We start from the raw sequence: 19,720 nt of genomic DNA on the forward strand, positions 1-19,720 counted from the left end.
AAACTGTGCACTTACTGTTTTTCAGAGAGTAATGGAGGTGGAAGCACTGGAAAGACCACATTCATTTGTATTTATCGATGAAGCTGGATTTAACCTTGCCAAAACACGGCGCAGAGGAAGGAATGTTATAGGTCAAAGGGCCACTGTGGAGGTTCCAGGCCAAAGGGGGGGAAATATCACCATGTGTGCTGCAATGGCCAATGATGGTTTGCTTCTCAACACACCACTCATTGGCCCATACAACACAGAAAGGCTTATAGCTTTCCTAGAACAGCTCTATGCTCAGCTAGTGCCAGCAGAACAGGGGGGGGAGCCAGTAGAAACTCCCTGTCAAGTTTTTGTCATAGTTTGCATATTGACCCTTCCTCAACAATTGAGGAGTTTTTCTCTGCCTGGAGGTGGAAAGTGTTTTCATGACCACTCTGCAGCTGTCACAGATTGGTTTGCAGCACATCACAGATTTATGGTTTTGTACGTGCCTGCATATTGACCCTTCCTCAACCCAATTGAGGAGTTTTTCTCTGCCTGTGCCCACTGTCGTTTAGCAATCGAAAAAAACTGTAACAGAGAGAATCAAACAACATCAACCACAGTGTTTTTAAAAGCAGTGTATTGAACATGTTAGGACAACTGAGGACATATGACTCCAAAAAGTAATTGCAAGTACGCTGAACAAAAATATAAATGCAACATTCGATCTTGCGTTCGATCTTGCAACCTTTCGGTTACTGGCCCAACGCTCTAACCACTAGGCTACCTGCCGCCCCTAGGTGGTCGCACCAGACACTGACTGGTTTTCTGATCCACACCTTACTTTTCTGTAAGGTATCTGTGACCAACAAATGCAGATCTGTATTCCCAGTCATGTGAAATCCATAGATTAGGGACTAATGAATGTATTTCCATTGACTGATTACCATATATGACTGTATGTGTGTTTTACTCCATGTGTAACTCTGTGTCGTTGTATCTGTCGAACTGCTTTGCTTTATCTTGGCCAGGTCGCAATTGTAAATGAGAACTTGTTCTCAACTTGCCTACCTGGTTAAATAAAGGTGAAATAAAAAAATAAAAATAAATAAATATATAAACTCTATCTCAGTAAACTCCTTGAAATTGTTACATGTTGCATTTCTCTTTTTGTTCAGTGTATGAACTTATTGGTGTGAATGGAGGGAAAGACAGACAGGGGGGTTGGGGGAGGCAGGAAGAGGGGGAGACGGAAGAGGACGACGAGGCAAGGAAGGAGGGGGAGAAGGGATATACATGCAGTAAAAAGGAGAGTGTCATTGTTGGCTGCCACCATTCATCGTTAAATCCCAACCATAAATCACCAAATAATCCCTCATGTCCTCCTCTTCTTCCCGATGCCCTTGGTACCACCACAGCATCAGGTCAAACCACTGGCCATTGAGGCACTTGTCCGTGCCACAGTTTGGGCTGTCGTGACATCATTTTTATGTCCAATATTTTGAGGCGCACTGATGATATTTTGCTTTTTTCAGTTCTTCCCTTGTTTTGTTTTGTTTTGTTGTGGACCCTTTGAAAACGTACTCAAGTTCCTTGGATGAGAATCACTAATGGCTGCATCAGTGAAGCACACAACGTGTCAGGGTACAATAGCAGACGGTGGAAGAAAACAGTACATGCTGTACATTCCCTACAAGGCATCGCTAGTGATCCTGCATGTCAGAGGCTGCATTAACAAGGCAACACTGCCTTGACATCTCCATGGAAACGATCCATTGCATTACTGATACCCAATTCACCTGTGTTCTCTTTACATTCCATTAAAGCTTCAGATATTTGAGAGACACAGGAAGAGTAGCCTTCTTCCTAAACATTTGACATCTTTACATACATGGTTACAATAGAAAGACACAGCATATTGATACATAATAGCGTGCTACGGGATTTAGCCTCACCAATCAAAAGTATTTGTCAATATAAATCTTAAGAGGATAAAGTGCATGGATGGTTGCATATACATTACAGTAATGAAGAGGTTTATTCGTGTGGTAGTTTCAGGGAAACAACTGACTAACAACGCTTCTAAACGATCATTAAAATACAGAATAATACAGTTAGCATGCATAGTTTATAAATTATAATAACATCAATTGTTATGTTATTTAAATAGTCCAATATGTCACGTTTACGTGCTTAAATCTGTTGATTGTGTTTGTTGGACAGCACCGTCGATCCTTGTCATGTCCCGGTCCCAGCTGAGGTGTAGAGGAGCGATGAGCGCTCTGGTCCGATGATGTACGGTGTCTCACTTTGACAATGATAGAAAGGTAGCGCAGGTCAGATGGACGGAGAGAGGAATCAGTTCTCCCCTCTATCCTCTACCTCTCCATGTCTCCTGTCATCTCTTGATGATGATCTTTATCTACTCTCCTGAATGGTTTCTAATGTCTCCCTCTCGCTCTCTCTGTGTGTGTGTGTGTGTGTGTGTGTGTGTGTGTGTGTGTGTGTGTGTGTGTGTGTGTGTGTGTGTGTGTGTGTGTGTGTGTGTGTGTGTGTGTGTGTGTGTGTGTGTGTGTGTGTGTGTGTGTGTGTGTGTGTGTGTGTGTGTGTGCGTGCGTGCGTGCGTGCGTGCGTGCGTGCGTGCGTGCGTGCGTGCGTGCGTGCGTGCGTGCGTGTGTGTGCGTGCGGGTGGGTGTTTTTATTACAGGCAGGGATTAGCATCGACTTGGGGGGACATCTATGAAAATGTCATTGTTTAGTTGTGTTTTTGTTTTATGACACTGTTTATACAGTGTGGATGATTGTTGATACCCAATGGGGAGAGAGAGAGAGAAAGAGAGAGAGAGAGAGAGAAAGAGAGAGAGAGAGAGAGGAGGGAGAGAGAAAAAGAGAGTGTGTGTGTGTGTGTGTGTGTGTGTGTGTGTGTGTGTGTGTGTGTGTGTGTGTGTGTGTGTGTGTGTGTGTGTGTGTGTGTGTGTGTGTGTGTGTGTGTGTGTGTGTGTGTGTGTGTGTGTGTGTGTGTGTGTGTGTGTGTGTGTGTGCGCCATGTGTGGGTGAGAGAGTTACAAGTGTGTAGGTACATGTGCATGGAGCGTATGTGCCTGTATGAGCGAGTGCGTACGCACATGCGTGTGCGTGTGTGCATGTGGTCCGTGTGTGTGTGTGTGTGTGTGTGTGTGTGTGTGTGTGTGTGTGTGTGTGTGTGTGTGTGTGTGTGTGTGTGTGTGTGTGTGTGTGTGTGTGTGTGTGTGTGTGTGTGTGTGTGTGTGTGTGTGTGTGTGTGTGTGTGTGTGTGTGTGTGTGTATGGTCGTTGGGGAGAGATTTCTGTCATCACTTTAGAAGGCTATGACCCCAGAACACAGGGCACTGAGCTGCTGTTTTATTCAGTCCATGTCTCACCCCTCCGTGATTGCTGGGAGCTGACTGACTGACATTTGCACATGTAAATCGGTTCCACCCCCCCCCCCCCCCCCCAAAACATACGCTGCTTAAGGAAAACAGTGGAGGGACCATGGTCTCTATGTGTGGAGGTGGTGGGATGGATTGTGTGTGTGTGTGTGTCTGAGAGAGAGTGTGTGTTTTTGTTTGTGTGAGTGCGTGCGTGTCCTTATGTGTGCACGCACTCACGTCCATCCGTGTGTGTGTGTGTGCACGTCCGTCCGTGCATGTGCGTGTGTCCATCATGTGTCATGGTAGCTCCTAGGGTTTCAAATTCTGTCTGGCTCAATATCCCGCTCTGCTCCAGTGGTCAGTCTCCTCTCTGTCTCCTCACCGTGCATCTCTGTCCCTTAGAGGCAGGCCAGGCTGGAGGAGCTGCCACCTCAACTACTACTCTGCATCTATTTCAGGTGCACTCGCCTCACCTCTTCTCTTGGCGCCACACTCACCAGACACCTCCTCCTCTCCCTTCTCCTCTCCCCCTCCTCCTCTTCCTGGGCTCAGGTGGGTATGTGATTGACAGCTGTCTTCTTAGTCGAGGCAGGAGAATACCACCAGCTGTCTCGGACTCAACAACAGAACAACAGAACAACAGTAGTTCTCAGACTGACCCAGTGTTTTCTTTTTATCGGCTGTTAATTTGGAATGATCTCTCACTAACACCTCTATAGTTCAGGCTTTCCCAGAATGATCAATGGAGCTTCTACGGTTACAGAGATTCACAGTTTATATAAACCAAAATTAGAAAGTAGCTGTACTTCTTCGATCCATAGGGTTTCACAACATCATGTTGTGGTGTCCCCCTGAGGAAGCCTTTAACATTTTCAATGAAATCTATCATTCAAATGTACAGTTCCAGTCAAAAGTTTGGACACACCTACTCATTCAAGGGTTTTTCTTTATTTGTACTATTTTCTACATTGTAGAATAATAGTGAAGACATCAAAACTATGAAATAACACATATGGAATCATGTAGAAACCAAAAAAGAGTTGAACATATTTAAGATTCTTCAAAGTAGCCACCCTTTGCCTTGATGACAGCTTTGCACACTCTTGGCGTTCTCTCAACCAGCTTCATGAAGTAGTCACATGGAATGCATTTCCATTAACAGGTGTGCCTTAAAAGTTCATTTGAAGATAGCCCTATTTGTTAAAAGACCAAGTCCATATTATCGCAAGAACAGCTTAAATAAGCAAAGAGAAACAACAGTCCATCATTACTTTAAGACATGAAGGTCAGTCAATCCTGAAAATGTCAAGAACTTTAACATTTTCTTCAAGTGCAGTCGCAAAAATCATCAAACGCTATGATGAAACTGTCTCTCATGAGGACTGCCACAGGAGAGGAGGAAGACCCAGAGTTACCTCAGCTGCAGAGGATAAGGTCCATTAGAGTTAACTGCACCTCAGATTGCAGCCCAAATAAATGCTTCACCGAGTTTAAGTAACAGACACATCTCAACATCAACTGTTCAAGAGGAGACTGTGTGAATCAGGCCTTCATGGTCGATATGCTGCTAAGAATCCACTACTAACGGACACCAATAAGAAAAATATACTTTTTGGGGGCCAAGAAACACAAGCAATGGACATTACACCGTTAGAAATCTGTCCTTTGGTCTGTTGAATCCAAATTTGAGATTTTTGGTTCCAACTGCCGTGTCTTTGTGAGACACAGAGTAGGTGAACGGATGATCTCCGCATGTGTGGTTCCCATCATGAAGCATGGAGGAGGTGGTGTGATGGTGTGGGGGTGCTTTGCTGGTGACACTGACAGTAATTTATTTAGAATTCAAGGCACACTTAACCTGCATAGCAACCACAGAATTCTGCAGTGATACGCCATTCCATCTGGTAGGACTCTTTGATTTTCAACAGGACAATGACCCAACACACCTCCAGGCTGTGTAAGGGCTACTTGACCAAGAAGGAGAGTGATGAGATGATGATCATCAGATGACCTGGCCTCCACAATCACCCGACCTCACCCCAATTGAGATGATTTGGACCGCAGAGTGAAGGAAAAGCAGCCAACAAGTAGTCAGCAGATGTGGGAACTCCTTCAAGACTGTTGGAAAAGCATACCAGTTTAAGCTGGTTGAGAGAATGCCTAGAGTGTGCAAAGCTGTCATCAAGGCAGTGTGGCTACTTTGAAGAATCTCAAATATAACATATATTTTGATTTGTTTAACACTTTTTTGGTTACTACATGATTCCATATGTGTTATTTCATAGTTTTTATGTCTTCACTATTATTCTACAATGTAGAAAATAGTAAAATAAAGAAAAGTAGGTGTGTCCAAACTTTTAAACTGGTACTGTATGAAGTGCTCTGTTAAGTGCTCTATGGTAGAACATTAAGCTTTGAATAAGGTCTAAAACAGCAGTTGCTAAAATAACTCCATGTTTGATAACCATGGCACTGGCAGCAAATTCAGTCATGCCCAAAACAACCCTACTACTTGATGAAGACAAATGTGCAAACCCAGGTTGGCAGGATTGCTCTCTCGCCGAGCGTGCTACAGTTGGGAGGGCGGAACCATAGCGTTGTGATTTATAGTTTTGTGTTGTCCCTGGTCGATGGATCACCACTCTCTGCTGCCTCCTAGCCACCAATGTAATTACAGTGTGTATCTATTAGAATAGAAATGTCAGGAATCCCAAGCACGTACACACGCACACACATATGCACACACAGTCAAGGCACCAACCACCATAATTACCTTGTGTCTATTAGAATAGTGATAGTCATACTACCCAAAGCACATCACTGAGAGGCGAGGAGAGGGGGAGGGAAGAGGAGAGGAGAGGAGAGGAGAGGAGAGGAGAGGAGAGGAGAGGAGAGGAGAGGAGGGAAGAGGAGAGGAGAGGAGAGGAGAGGAGAGGAGAGGAGAGGAGAGGAGAGGAGAGGAGAGGAGAGGAGAGGAGAGGAGAGGAGAGGAGAGGAGAGGAGAGGAGAGGAGAGGAGAGGAGAGGAGAGGAGAGGAGAGGAGAGGGGGGAAGTATCACTTACCGGTGTTGTTGTCTTGTTATTCAAACAGTGTACTCTGCAATAACATGATAGAGAGAAAGAGAGGACTCCACTTTAGGAACTACAGAAGATGTAAAGGTAAAGGTCAAAAAGAAGAATGGTTAGAAGTAGTACTGGAGGGAGTGGGAGAGGTGGAGTGAGGAGTGAGGAGTAGTGAAAAGGCAGAGGAAAGGGTAGGCTACAATATTGTGTTTCTAATTGGAACATTCATTTCACAACAAATCTTAACAGTCTTTCTTTTCATTTTGTCAAGCAAGCCCTATATTCCAAATTGATGCACAATATCTAACAGTCCTGAGAATATCTGTGCTTTAATCAGTTGTAAAGGTTACATGAATATGTGCAATTGATTGAATTGGAGGTTCCAAGAACATACAATAGCTGGTCGTTAGACATCAAGGCATATTGAAAGCTGCTATTCTTCCTCAATACCTCTGACATCCTACTACAGGGATGAGCCCTATTATAAAGTATCCGTATCACAATGGAGGAGCTTATGCCACTGGGCCCAGTCAGTGACTGTGGACTTGGAACCTTGTAGCATCACCTAGTGGTCAAACTGACTACTTTTTGCAACAACAACAAAAATGTCCTGTACGCTTTTGCTTCTTGGTGGATATTCAAAAGATGTTCTTACATTCTATTTAGACCATTGAATTGGAAAGACGATCTAAACTCATATGATGAGTGTTCTGTTCTGACCTTTCAGGTGATGAAAGGCCAGTGACTGTATGCCTCAGTGGGCAGAGGTCGGTGTCCTTAAACAGACAATTAGCCTTTGGGTGTAAAGACCCTCACTGTGCAGGAGACAGGAAGGGTTACTGCTGAAGAGAAGAGGCTAATAATGGCAGAGCTGGTGAAGCGTAATTTCTCACAGCCTCATTCTGGCAAGAAAGACTCGTGAAAGCAGGATATTGGACTCAATGTTTTGGGGCTGATACCAGGAATGCACCATGGATGTCCACTGTACTCAGTACTTACTTAACATGTGTATGACATAGGAAAGGTGGGGAGGGGGTTGCACTCTTGAACTGTATAACTCCCCAACAATGCAGCTGTATTGAATCTGAAGTGAGCATGCATTCTGACCTTTCGTCCTCAGGTCAAGAAGACCCTCCAATAGGTCAAGAGGGAATCTCACCGTAATAAATAAAAAAACAGGACAGATTCAGGTGGCGAGAAAGAGGATGTCAACCAAAGAATACAGAGTAGCGTTCACACAGATAACATAGCTCGTTACGGAAGTATCCGTGTCTCCAACTGCCCTTTCAGTTGCTTGTGTGCATTATTGGTGTGTATGGCTTATTAAGGGTAGCCTAGGGTCTAGGGTGGGGAGCTCACTATAGAGATATTCATCTTAGATTTTTTTTTTTTTAATACTTTTTTTCTCCACTCCAGATGCAAACGTTTACATATGAACAACAACTTACAGACGCACACAAACAATGACTACATCTCACCTGCCCAGACCCACATGTTCTCACCCCCCAGCCATAAGTGCCCCAGCCATTGTTTTCCGCTTGTCTTTTAATTGTACCCATTTGTTTTTCTCGGTCGCCCATTTCAATATATATGTATATATATATAAAAAAAATCCATTATGTTAATGATGGCGGGTTGATTGATTTCCAATTTCTTAGTATACGTTTTTTTTCCAGATCAGTGATGAGAAGAGAATCATCTAGCCCATTGGATATTTCACTACGCCCCCATATACCATATATTGAAATAGGCATTCAGACGGATTAAAAGTATGTTTACATTGTAATACAGTAATACAACTTTCTATCCCAATGACTTATTTTGTCCTTTATATCGTTCCCAGAATGCATGGATTATTGAGTCATTCGTTTTACACTTAAGACACTGTCACGAGTCCGACCGAGGGTGTTTCCCCTTCCCGGGCAGGTGGAGCTCGGCGGTCGTCGTCACCGGCCTATTAGCTGCCACTGATTGTTTTTCCTCCCCCTCCTTGTATGTTTAGTGGTAGCACCTGTTCATGTTAATTAGTTTGTCTTTATTAGACAGCCGGCCCGCCTGGTTGTTGTGCGGGATTATTTCAATGTAACCTTCGGCTCTGTTGTAGAGGTAAGTGTTAGTGCCTGGTCGTGATTTTTTTCCATTGTATTTTTTGATTCCCTGTGTTTGGGAACGTAACTTTTGTGAACACCATGTGGTGCAATGGTGCTATTAAAAGACGCACAGCATTGAACTCTGTCTCCTGCATTTGACTCCACACCCACGACACCCGGAGCATTACAGACACGACTCTGCTGTTGTGCTGTAGAATTTGTGAAAAGATTTTAAATCAATTTTGTGATATCTTGGTCAGTCCAAAATTACTACATTTTTTTCATTTTCTTCTATGTTATAGTGTTCTTAACTGTGAAGTTGTTCATGTTCTCAGCTTAAGCCTTTGAAGATAGACACGTAAAACAATATTCTCGGGTTGAGCACGAGAATCTTCAAATATATACCCATTGTTCCTCTTTAGTGCATTTAACAATATGTCGCAAGTAAAAGCCTTGGGTGCCAGGTTGATACAATACCATGTCTGGAAGGGTAAAACCACCCTCAGATTTAGGAAGATGTCAAACTTTCCATTTTATTCTATGCATTTTATTTGCCCACGTAAAGTATGTTATGAACGAGTGTACTTAAGAGAATGTCTGTGGTGGGGGTAATTGGTATTGCCGAAAGTAAATACCAAAATTGTCAGCCATGCCATTCTATAGAGTTTTTTTTCTACCTGTGAGATTTATGGCAAGATTATTCCATTTTATTAAATCTGCTCTCATAATGTAATACAGTTGTCTTTATGACTCTTTGTGATATTGATATGACTACCAGGAAATAGAGCTATTGATCAGGTCAAGAAGAAGAAGCAGGGGTTTACCTTATACTTTCCACCAGAGCGAGAGGGTATAGACATTTTAGTCAGTCAGAGGACACACACTGGACTGAGGCTTTTTCCCAATAGACATCCAATCGCATGCAATGATGTACACAAATTGTATAATGCCAGGAATCCTAGTAGGTCACACTTTTATTTTTTTTATTCCAACCCAGTAGGTGGCACCATGGAAGTTGTTGCCAACAACGGTTAACACCACTGAAGAAGAACAGCTGACGTCATCTTGTATGTGCGTATGAAATAAATAACGTTTCCAAGGTATTTACTTGCTAATAAGTATATCGCTGGTGTGGTATTTTTTTCTGTTTAATTTGCAACATGCACGAATGTCTTCGACTTAGCTTCCATTTTAGGCCCTGTTGACAGCAGTTGTAAATGAATTTGTTTATTTCAAAATGTAGCCAGAGAGAACATGTGGGAGACAACTTAATGGAATGATATGTAGTATCAAGCTATGTAACTAACATGTAACTAAACTAACTAAGATTTGCCATAAAGAGTGTTTGTGGGTGCGCGTGTGCCCTCTTCCTCCACATATAGGGAAGTGTGCTTCCTCCAGTCCAGGGTAAGGAGGTTGCTACCTGGCGGGTCTGTCTGTTAGTATGTCGTCCAGAAGAGAACAGACTTCCAGGTCTCTTTTAGTCGGCCTGCTGGTTGTACTGCTCAGTGACGCCATCTCCTTTGCACACGCTAGTAAGGTATATCAATTCCAGGACCATCAACTCTGGTGTATTCTAGCCTGAGTCCCCAGATCCGTTTCTGCTGTCTTGCCAATTCCATTGCCATAGCTGGCAACTTTTGAAGAAAGCTTTGTGTGATATTTGCTATGTGGATTTTATTGCCCAATGGCACAACCCCTGGTCGGGGGTCTGGGGGGTCCTGTTGTAAAAGCTAATTTCCTACAATTCTACATATTCTGACATGGTTTAGGCCTATGACCAGAGTGGAAGAATTTATTTTAGGACAACTGTTATGTTGAGTATGCACACTATTATTATATTTTTTAAATAATTATCTGGCTGTTTGACACTTTATTCAGACAGTAATTAAATGAGATGGGGAGACAGAAATGGGAAGGTTGGATGCAGGGATTGGTCCCTGTTCTCATGTGGAAAGTTGTATCTGACATGGACCGGCGAGTGTTACCACTACACCAACACTCTGTACAGTAAATACTAATATTAATGGTTTATGCCAGTGGGTAACCAAATCATAAGATTATATTATCCTTGTCCATAGACTGCTTTCAAGGTAAGGGCACAAACATTTAGTAATTTAGGTAACTATCTCTTTAAAATAGGGCTGAAAATCCTGCTTGCTCTCCAGGAGGGTTGACCACCCCTAATGTTTCCCCAAGTGCTGAGTGTTTGAAAATGTTCTTGTTATAACAATTCATTTCTCAATCACCCAACCTTCAATAAAAGTATAATGAATTTCAATATTCAGGTTTATTACTTCTAGTTTAATATCATTGTCATCGTCTCACTCTACATAGATGCAATATGTGTTTTATGAGTTGTGAGTCCCCCCTAAAATCTCTAAAATGTTATTTGGTTCCTGGAGCATATAATATCCGGTGACGATTTGTATGACTCAAAACGGTCCATTAATGGCTGAAAAATACCTGATTTAATATTAATCATTTTCAAAGACCCAAGCAGGTAAGATTTCAAATATGTGATTACACTGGAAAAATAGTGTTGAAGTGGAATAATAAAACAAGTGTGGAGAATAACAGCACACGAATCAACCCTATATTTTAGCCCATTGTTGAGCAGGAGAATTGTTCCACTGATCAGACTAAATGAAGTAAATAGATAATAAACTCATGAAAACAAGATTACATAAATCTACACCCTAACCAAATCATAGTTATTGTCCCCTCTGTAGAATAAAATTACATTTACATTACATTTAAGTCATTTAGCAGACGCTCTTTTCCAGAGCGACTTACAAATTGGTGCATTCACCTTATGACATCCAGTGGAACAGCCACTTTACAATAGTGCATCTAAATATTTTAAGGGGGGGGGGGGTGAGAAGGATTACTTTATCCTATCCTAAGTATTCCTTAAAGAGGTGGGGTTTCAGGTGTCTCCGGAAGGTGGTGATTGACTCCGCTGTCCTGGCGTCGTGAGGGAGTTTGTTCCACCATTGGGGAGCCAGAGCAGCGAACAGTTTTGACTGGGCTGAGCGGGAACTGTACTTCCTCAGTGGTAGGGAGACGAGCAGGCCAGAGGTGGATGAACGCAGTGCCCTTATTTGGGTGTAGGGCCTGATCAGAGCCTGGAGGTACTGAGGTGCCGTTCCCCTCACAGCTCCGTAGGCAAGCACCATGGTCTTGTAGCGGATGCGAGCTTCAACTGGAAGCCAGTGGAGAGAGCGGAGGAGCGGGGTGACGTGAGAGAACTTGGGAAGGTTGAACACTAGACGGGCTGCGGCGTTCTGGATGAGTTGTAGGGGTTTAATGGCACAGGCAGGGAGCCCAGCCAACAGCGAGTTGCAGTAATCCAGATGGGAGATGACAAGTGCCTGGATTAGGACCTGCGCCGCTTCCTGTGTGAGGCAGGGTCGTAATCTGCGGATGTTGTAGAGCATGAACCTACAGGAACGGGCCACCGCCTTGATGTTAGTTGAGAACGACAGGGTGTTGTCCAGGATCACGCCAAGGTTCTTAGCGCTCTGGGAGGAGGACACAATGGAGTTGTCAACCGTGATGGCGAGATCATGGAACGGGCAGTCCTTCCCCGGGAGGAAGAGCAGCTCCGTCTTGCCGAAGTTCAGCTTGAGGTGGTGATCAGTCATCCACACTGATATGTCTGCCAGACATGCAGAGATGCGATTCGCCACCTGGTCATCAGAAGGGGGAAAGGAGAAGATTAATTGTGTGTCGTCTGCATAGCAATGATAGGAGAGACCATGTGAGGTTATGACAGAGCCAAGTGACTTGGTGTATAGCGAGAATAGGAGAGGGCCTAGAACAGAGCCCTGGGGGACACCAGTGGTGAGAGCGCGTGGTGAGGAGACAGATTCTCGCCACGCCACCTGGTAGGAGCGACCTGTCAGGTAGGACGCAATCCAAGCGTGGGCCGCGCCAGAGATGCCCAACTCGGAGAGAGTGGAGAGGAGGATCTGATGGTTCACAGTATCGAAGGCAGCCGATAGGTCTAGAAGGATGAGCGCAGAGGAGAGAGAGTTAGCTTTAGCGGTGCGGAGCGCCTCCGTGATACAGAGAAGAGCAGTCTCAGTTGAATGACTAGTCTTGAAACCTGACTGATTTGGATCAAGAAGGTCATTCTGAGAGAGATAGCGGGAGAGCTGACCAAGGACGGCACGTTCAAGAGTTTTGGAGGTCACCCTGCCTGAAATTCCTTGCTAAAACATTCTGTAGGTCTGTCTGCTGCTGCCTTTTTGTTGGCACAGCCTGAATGTCAATCACCAAACCAGGGGACTAATGCAAGTGTGGATTTAACATGCTGTCAAACGGCTGCATTCTGCAATAGGGGCGGGAGCAACAGCAGCCTCAGGTTGTTGACATTGTACATTAAACAGCTCTACCGTGCTACTATTGTTTCTACTTACATAAACTCAGTGGTTCTCTCTTTCCATTCAGTTCCACTCTAATCTTGAGGGGCGTTTCTCTAAAACATGCATCCAATCCACTTGATCCCTAACATAACGAGACCAATCCTATGCTTCAATGTTCCGCGGTTCACAGTGCTGTGGCAAGACAGGACGATGTTAGAGGTTCTGCTCGTGATGCTAACCTGCAGGCGCAGATGCTCCGATTTCAAAACGATTTGGAGCACAGTTGAAAAGTTAATGCGCTGACTATAATAGACGAATTAGGAAAATAAAAGCAGTACTTTTCAATTACGTGAGATATTAGAGATGTGCCGTGAGAAGGAGGGTCAAACGCATGTGTCTCACAGCCAATGCGTGAGAGTTGGCAGCTCTGCATTGCTGTGATGGCCTACAGCGTTTAGCGTGACAAATGACAATGACAGCAATGGCGTTGACAAGACGGCACAAATAGACCTGGTATAAGCTAGTGTATACTGCTGCTGCTGTCATTTTTTTGATAATGCACATGTCACTGTATAGTAATAAAGACCACTATATTCTCAGAGTTTTGAAGATGTGCGCTGCAAGTGTATCTGCCCACCCTACAGGAACATCACCGGACACATCTACAGCAGGAATGTCTCCCAGAAAGATTGGTGAGCAATTGTCTAGTGCATAACATGTGCATGCACATAATGCTGAATTCACAGTCTAGTCTTCCAATCTAGGGGTGGTGGATTTCAAGTTCCATACCAAAAAAAAAAAAACATCCTAGACCAACTTTACTCCACACACAGAGATACATACAAAGCTCTCCCCCGCCCTCCATTTGGCAAATCTGACCACAATTCTATCCTCCTGATTCCTGCTTACAAGCAAGAACTAAAGCAGGAAGTACCAGTGACTTGCTCAATACGGAAGTGGTCAGAGGACGCGGATGCTACACTACAGGACTGTTTTGCTAGCAGGAGGGACTGGTGCACTTCACAAAATAGATGGCATCATGAGGGGGGACAATTATGTGGGTATATTGAAGAAACATCACAAGACATCAGTCAGGAAGTTAAAGCTTGGTTGCAAATGTGTCTTCCAAATTGACAATGACCCCAGGCATACTTCCAAAGTGTGACAAAATGGCTTAAGGACAACAAAGTCAAGGTATTGGAGTGGCCATCACAAAGCCCTGACCTCAATTCTATAGAAAATTTGTGGGCAGAACTGAAAAAGTGTGTGCGAGCAAGGAGGCCTACAAACCTGACTCAGTTACACCAGCTCTGTCAGGAGGAATGGGCCAAAATTCACCCAACTTATTGTGGGAACCTTGTGGAAGGCTACCCGAAACGTTTGACCCAAGTTAAACAATTTAAAGGCAATGCTACCAAATACTCATTAAGTGTATGTAAACTTCTGACCCACTGGGAATGTGATGAAAGAAATAAAAGCTCAAATAAATCATTCTCTCTACTATTATTCTGACATTGAAAAACGAGTGTTAATGACTCCAACCTAAGTGTATGTAAACATCCGACTTCAACTGTATGTGAGAATGCTGTTCATCAACTACAGCTCAGCGTTCAACACCATAGTGCCCACGAAGCTCATCACTAAGCTAATGACTCTAGGACTAAACACCTCCCTCTGCAACTGGATCCTGGACTTCCTGAAGGACCACCCCCAGGTGGTAAGAGTAGGCAATAATACGTCTGCCATGCTGATCCTTAACACTGGGGCCCCTCAAAGGGTTTGTACTTAGTCCCCTCCTGTATTCCCTGTTCACCCATGACTGCGTCGCTAAACGCGACTCCAACACCATCATTAAGTTTGCTGACAACACAACAGTGGTAGGCCTGATCACCAACAACGATGAGACGGCTTATAGGGAGGAGGTCAGAGAACTGGCAGTGTGGTGCCAGGACACCAACCTCTCCCTCAATGTGAGCAAGACAAAGGAGCTGATCATGGACTACAGGAAAAGGCGGGCCGAACAGGCCCCCATTAACATTGACGGGGCTGTAGTGGAGCAGGTTGAGAGTTTCAAGTTCCTTGGTTTCCACATCACCAAAGAACTATCATGGTCCAAACACACCAAGCCAGTCATGAAGAGGGCACGACAAAACCTTTTCACCCTCAGGAGACTTGATTTGGCATGGGCCTCCACATCCTCAAAAGGTTCTACAGCTGCACCTTTGAGAGCATCCTAACCGGTTGCATCACCGCCTGGTATAGCAACTGCTCGGCATCTGACCGTAAGGCGCTACAGAGGATAGTGCGACCGGCCCAGTACATCACTGGGGCAAAGCTTCCTTCCATCCACGACCTATATAATACGCGGTGTCATAGGAAAGTAAGTCGCTCTGGATAAGAGCGTCTGCTAAATGACTTAAATGTAAATGTAAATGTGAAAGCCCATAAATTGTCAGAGACTCCAGTCACCCAAGTTATAGACTGTTTTCACTGCTACCGCACGGCAAGTGGTACTGGAGCACCAAGTCTAGGACCAAAAGGCTCCTCAACAGCTTCTACCGCCAAGACTGCTGAACAATTCATAAAAATCGCCACGACAATTTATATTGACCCACCCGCCCCACCCCCTACCCGTACACTGCTGCTTCTTGCTGTTTGTTGGCAAATACTTTCTTCTTGAACTGCACTGTTGGTTAAGGGCTTTTCACGGTAAAGTCAACAGTTGTTGTATTCGGCGCATGTTTGATTTGATTTAAATGAATAGATTTCCGTTTGTTGTTTATGGTAGTCATGAAAAGGCTCAACTGATAATGCAGACTACATCCAGGCCCAGTCCATAATGTCATCTTGGATCCATCCTAATATGTGTATTTATCGGTCCCCAGTAAGTGCCTCCATGTGGTGGAGCCCATGCCAGTGCCGGGCCATGATGTGGAGGCCTACTGTCTGCTGTGTGAGTGCAAGTATGAAGAACGCAGCAGCAACACCATCAAGGTACTGAGGTCTGACCCTTACACACAGTCCATCAACTGGTATTAACTGATGTTGGGTGTGGTTAAATTCCACGTGCCCATAGGAACAATTTTGCCTCTTAAATAACTCTCCCGAGGTTAAGGGTCACTGATTGTAACTCAGCAATGGTGGAAAGTGACTTCCAAGGACTTACTGTCCACTTAGCAGATGGTTTCTAGCCTTAAGTTATGTTATGGCATGGGCTGTGGGAGAACGGAACAGGACAGCTTTTATAATACGTTTTTTGTTTTTTGTTTTATGTTACGGACTCTAGAGAATGTTTCTGCCCCCCTTGTGCACAATTGTTTTATGAAACCTTTAAAATACAGTCGTGGTTCGCTTTATGCTTTGAATCCAGCATTTCCATACCTGAGCAACCGAAGATTCCCAACTGTGTTAAAACCTGACAGATGGTAATGCTAAAGAGGAAATGGTATAGGAGCATGGTGTTCAAAACCATGATTAAAAGAATACATTCACTGACTATCCACTGAATAAGTTCTGTGATAACATTGTGTCACGAGTTCCATTCGCAATTCCCAGCCCTAGTCTTCACAGATAAGAATAGATACAAGTGAATAAGAAGTCCACTACATTCCTAAAGAAAATATGTACTTTCTACTCAATAGATTTTCTCTGACACCCAAAAGTACTCGTTACATTTTGAATGCTTAATTCTCTATCAAGAGAGAATCTCCGTCCCTACTGCCTCTGATCTGGCGGACTCACGAAACACAAATGCTTTGTTTGTAAATGATGTATTATTTATACTTTTACTTTTGATACTTAAGTATATTTTAGCAATTACATTTACTTTTGATACTTAGGTATATTTAAAACCAAATACTTTGACTTTTACTCAAGTAGAATTTTACTGGGCGACTTAGCTTTTACTTATCATTTTTGGATGAATTTACTTGTCATTTTTGTCTCTTCTATGGATGAATAGACAGCATGTATGGCCTCGTGTGGGAGAGCGGTTTGCTGATGTCAACGTTGTGAACAGAATGCCCCATGGACAACGAACGCAATTGCATTTTGTGGACGGCAATTAGAATACACAGCGATACCGTGACAAGATCCTGAGGCCCGTTGTCGTGCCATTCATCCGCCGCCATTCATCACCTCATGTTTCGGCATGATAATGCACGGCTTTGTGACGCAAGGATCTGTACACAATTCCTGGAAGCTGAAAATGTCCCAGTTCTTCCATGACCTGCATACTCACCAGACATGTCACCCATTGAGCATGTTTATGGATCGACAGCGTATTTCAGTTCCCGCCAATATGTGGAGCTGTGTCGCGCTGCATGAGGCAAATGGTGGTCACACCAGATACTGACTGGTTTTCTGATCCACGACCCTACTTTTTTTTTTTTAAAGGTACCTGTGACCAACATGCATATCTGTATTCCCAGTCATGTAAAATCCATAGATTAGGGCCTAATTTATTTCAATTGACTGATTTTCTAATGAACTGTAACTTTAATCGTTGGAATTGCTGAAGGTTGCGTTTATATTTTAAATTTGTTAACAGAATTTTGTGTTGAATCACTTAATTCCAAATACATATATATTAGTAAAAGCACTATAACTAATTGGTAGGTCTACCTTTACTTGTTACATCTGTGAACTTTCATTATACATCTGTAAACTTTCATTATTGTTCACCTAATACCTTTTTTGCACCATTGGTTAGAGCCTGTAAGTAAGCATTTCACTGTAAGGTTTACTCCTGTTGTATTCGGCGCACGTGACAAATAAACTTTGATTTGATTATGCTCCCTCATGATGGAGAGAAATTAGAAAATATCTTTGGTAATGGAATTTCAGGGCAATGTTTCTTAAACTTTCACAAGGTAAATAATTTCTCCAAAACTAAATATAACTGTTGATATTCTTCGGCAGGGGTCTTTAGGTCGACAGTAATGTGTTTTGATATATTTCTAATACTTACTAAGACTTTTTCTGGTCGATGTTTTCTAAGACCCCTTTTCCATCTGACCAGAAATCCAAGCCTTTGCTTGTTCTTAATATTTAGGATAGAAAATAGCTGCTAAAATGTATATATGCCTTAATTTCTAAAGAAATATCTAGACTCTTTTAACTTTAATTTGACACTAGATTTGACATGCTCCTATGTAGTTCACATGTTGGTGTTCATGGGTCATTTTACTTATTTTTTTACATGCCATGCTTTTTTAGATACTGCATTTGCCAATAATGTTTATAATAAATGATATATTTATAATATAGAAGTAATGTGTGAAATATCCCTCTCCCTCTGCTTTTTTTGTAATAATACATATTTTCTTCTCTTTGTATTCCTGCATATGTTTTAATATTTGCCTTTGCATTTCAGAAAGCAGCCAAAGGCCTTGTTTTCCCGAAATGTAATCAAAGCTGCATTATATCCTCTGTCCCAGGTGACCATCCTCATCTACCTGTCAGTAGTGGGCTCCCTCCTCCTCTACATGCTGTTCCTGCTGCTGGTTGACCCTCTGATCCGTAAACATGACCCCTATATCCAGCCCCTTCACAACGACGAGGACTCTGAGGTCGGCCAACCTTTTAAATACACATAGGCACACAAAAATGAATGAGTTACTTTAACTGTTTGAATTCTGGAAGGTCAGACATATACAGGAGCTCTTTTTCCAGTTATCCTCTGTAGAGTGCCAAGCTTTTGCTCCTCCACACAGTCATCACACAGAGGGATCATAAACTCACATTACCTATCAATTAAGCTTCGTGCTTTGATGACTTTAGTTCTCTCTCTTGATACCTCCACGTTTCGTTGAGGTTAACCGGGGAAGGTCAACAGGTGAAGAACACAGGAGTGTGTGTGACGTCCTGTGTCTGTAACGTCCTGTGCTCTGTCTCTGTCTCCCCTCACAGGACATGCGGCCGCAGCCTGAGGGTGGCAGCGCTGCTCAGGGAGGCAGAAGTAACACCGTACTGGAGAGGGTCGAGGGGGCACAGCAGCGGTGGAAAAAGCAGGTCCAGGAACAGCGCAAGACTGTCTTTGACCGACACAAGATGCTTAGTTAAACCCCAATGGCTGGCTTCAGATCAGAGGCTAGTCACCTCCTGAGCGTTGTCCACATCTGCTGCTGTTATACTGTCATTAGCTACATCGTTGTTGTTCAGGATTTCAGTTCCTTTGCCATTTCAATACATTCCCAGCACCTTTAGGACAGCTTATGTACAGTAATGCTGTTTGGAATGATGGCTGGCCCAAATTGTCCTTTGTTTCCAAAATGGTGGTTGCAGTCATGACTCCAAAGCTTAAGAATACAGATGTGATAGATGTGTACCAAATGAGGAGTATAAGAAAACAGATGTGATAGATGTGTACCAAATGAGGAGTATAAGAAAACAGATGTGATAGATGTGTACCAAATGAGGAGTATAAGAAAACAGATGTGATAGATGTGTACCAAATGAGGAGTATAAGAAAACAGATGTGATAGATGTGTACCAAATGAGGAGTATAACAAAACAGCATAATGCAAGTTGCATCTTCATCTCAAATGAGGAGTATAACAAAACAGATGTGATAGATGTGTACCAAACGAGGAGTATAACAAAACAGCATAATGCAAGTGTACAAAACATTAAGAATACCTGCTCTTTCCATGACACCGACTGACAAGGGGAAAGCTATGATCCCTTATTGATGTCACTTGTTAAATCCACTTCAATCAGTGTAGATGAAGGGATGGAGACAGTTTTAAAGAAGGATGATTCAGCCTCGAGACAATTGGGACATCGATTGTGTGTGTGCCATTCAGACGGTGAATTTGTGCCTTTAAACGGTGTAT

The 19,720-nt window shown here is 43.4% G+C and overlaps 1 protein-coding gene across 1 annotated transcript; it reads left to right on the forward strand.

Moving 5' to 3' along the window:
- The first annotated feature begins 8,477 nt into the window (after positions 1–8,477).
- LOC124045163 (proton-transporting V-type ATPase complex assembly regulator TMEM9-like) lies at positions 8,478–19,421 on the forward strand. The gene is made up of 7 exons (XM_046364407.1): positions 8,478–8,530; positions 9,512–9,614; positions 9,897–10,054; positions 13,485–13,576; positions 15,770–15,878; positions 18,323–18,454; positions 18,795–19,421. Exons 3-7 carry the CDS (start codon positions 9,959–9,961, stop codon positions 18,945–18,947), a joined length of 582 nt encoding a protein of 193 aa, XP_046220363.1. The 5' UTR covers positions 8,478–8,530; positions 9,512–9,614; positions 9,897–9,958; the 3' UTR covers positions 18,948–19,421.
- The last annotated feature ends 299 nt before the right edge of the window (positions 19,422–19,720 follow it).

The sequence above is a fragment of the Oncorhynchus gorbuscha genome, linkage group LG10 (genome assembly GCF_021184085.1).
Source record: "Oncorhynchus gorbuscha isolate QuinsamMale2020 ecotype Even-year linkage group LG10, OgorEven_v1.0, whole genome shotgun sequence".
In the NCBI taxonomy this organism is placed as follows: Eukaryota; Metazoa; Chordata; class Actinopteri; order Salmoniformes; family Salmonidae; genus Oncorhynchus; species Oncorhynchus gorbuscha.

Coding starts and splice junctions, on each gene's coding strand:
- LOC124045163 (XM_046364407.1), top strand. CDS start 9,959: ATGTCGTCCAGAAGAGAACAGACTTCCAGGTCTCTTTTAGTCGGCCTG. Junction 15,879..18,322: donor GCAGCAGCAACACCATCAAG/GTACTGAGGTCT, acceptor CCTCTGTCCCAG/GTGACCATCCTCATCTACCT. Junction 18,455..18,794: donor ACAACGACGAGGACTCTGAG/GTCGGCCAACCT, acceptor CTCCCCTCACAG/GACATGCGGCCGCAGCCTGA.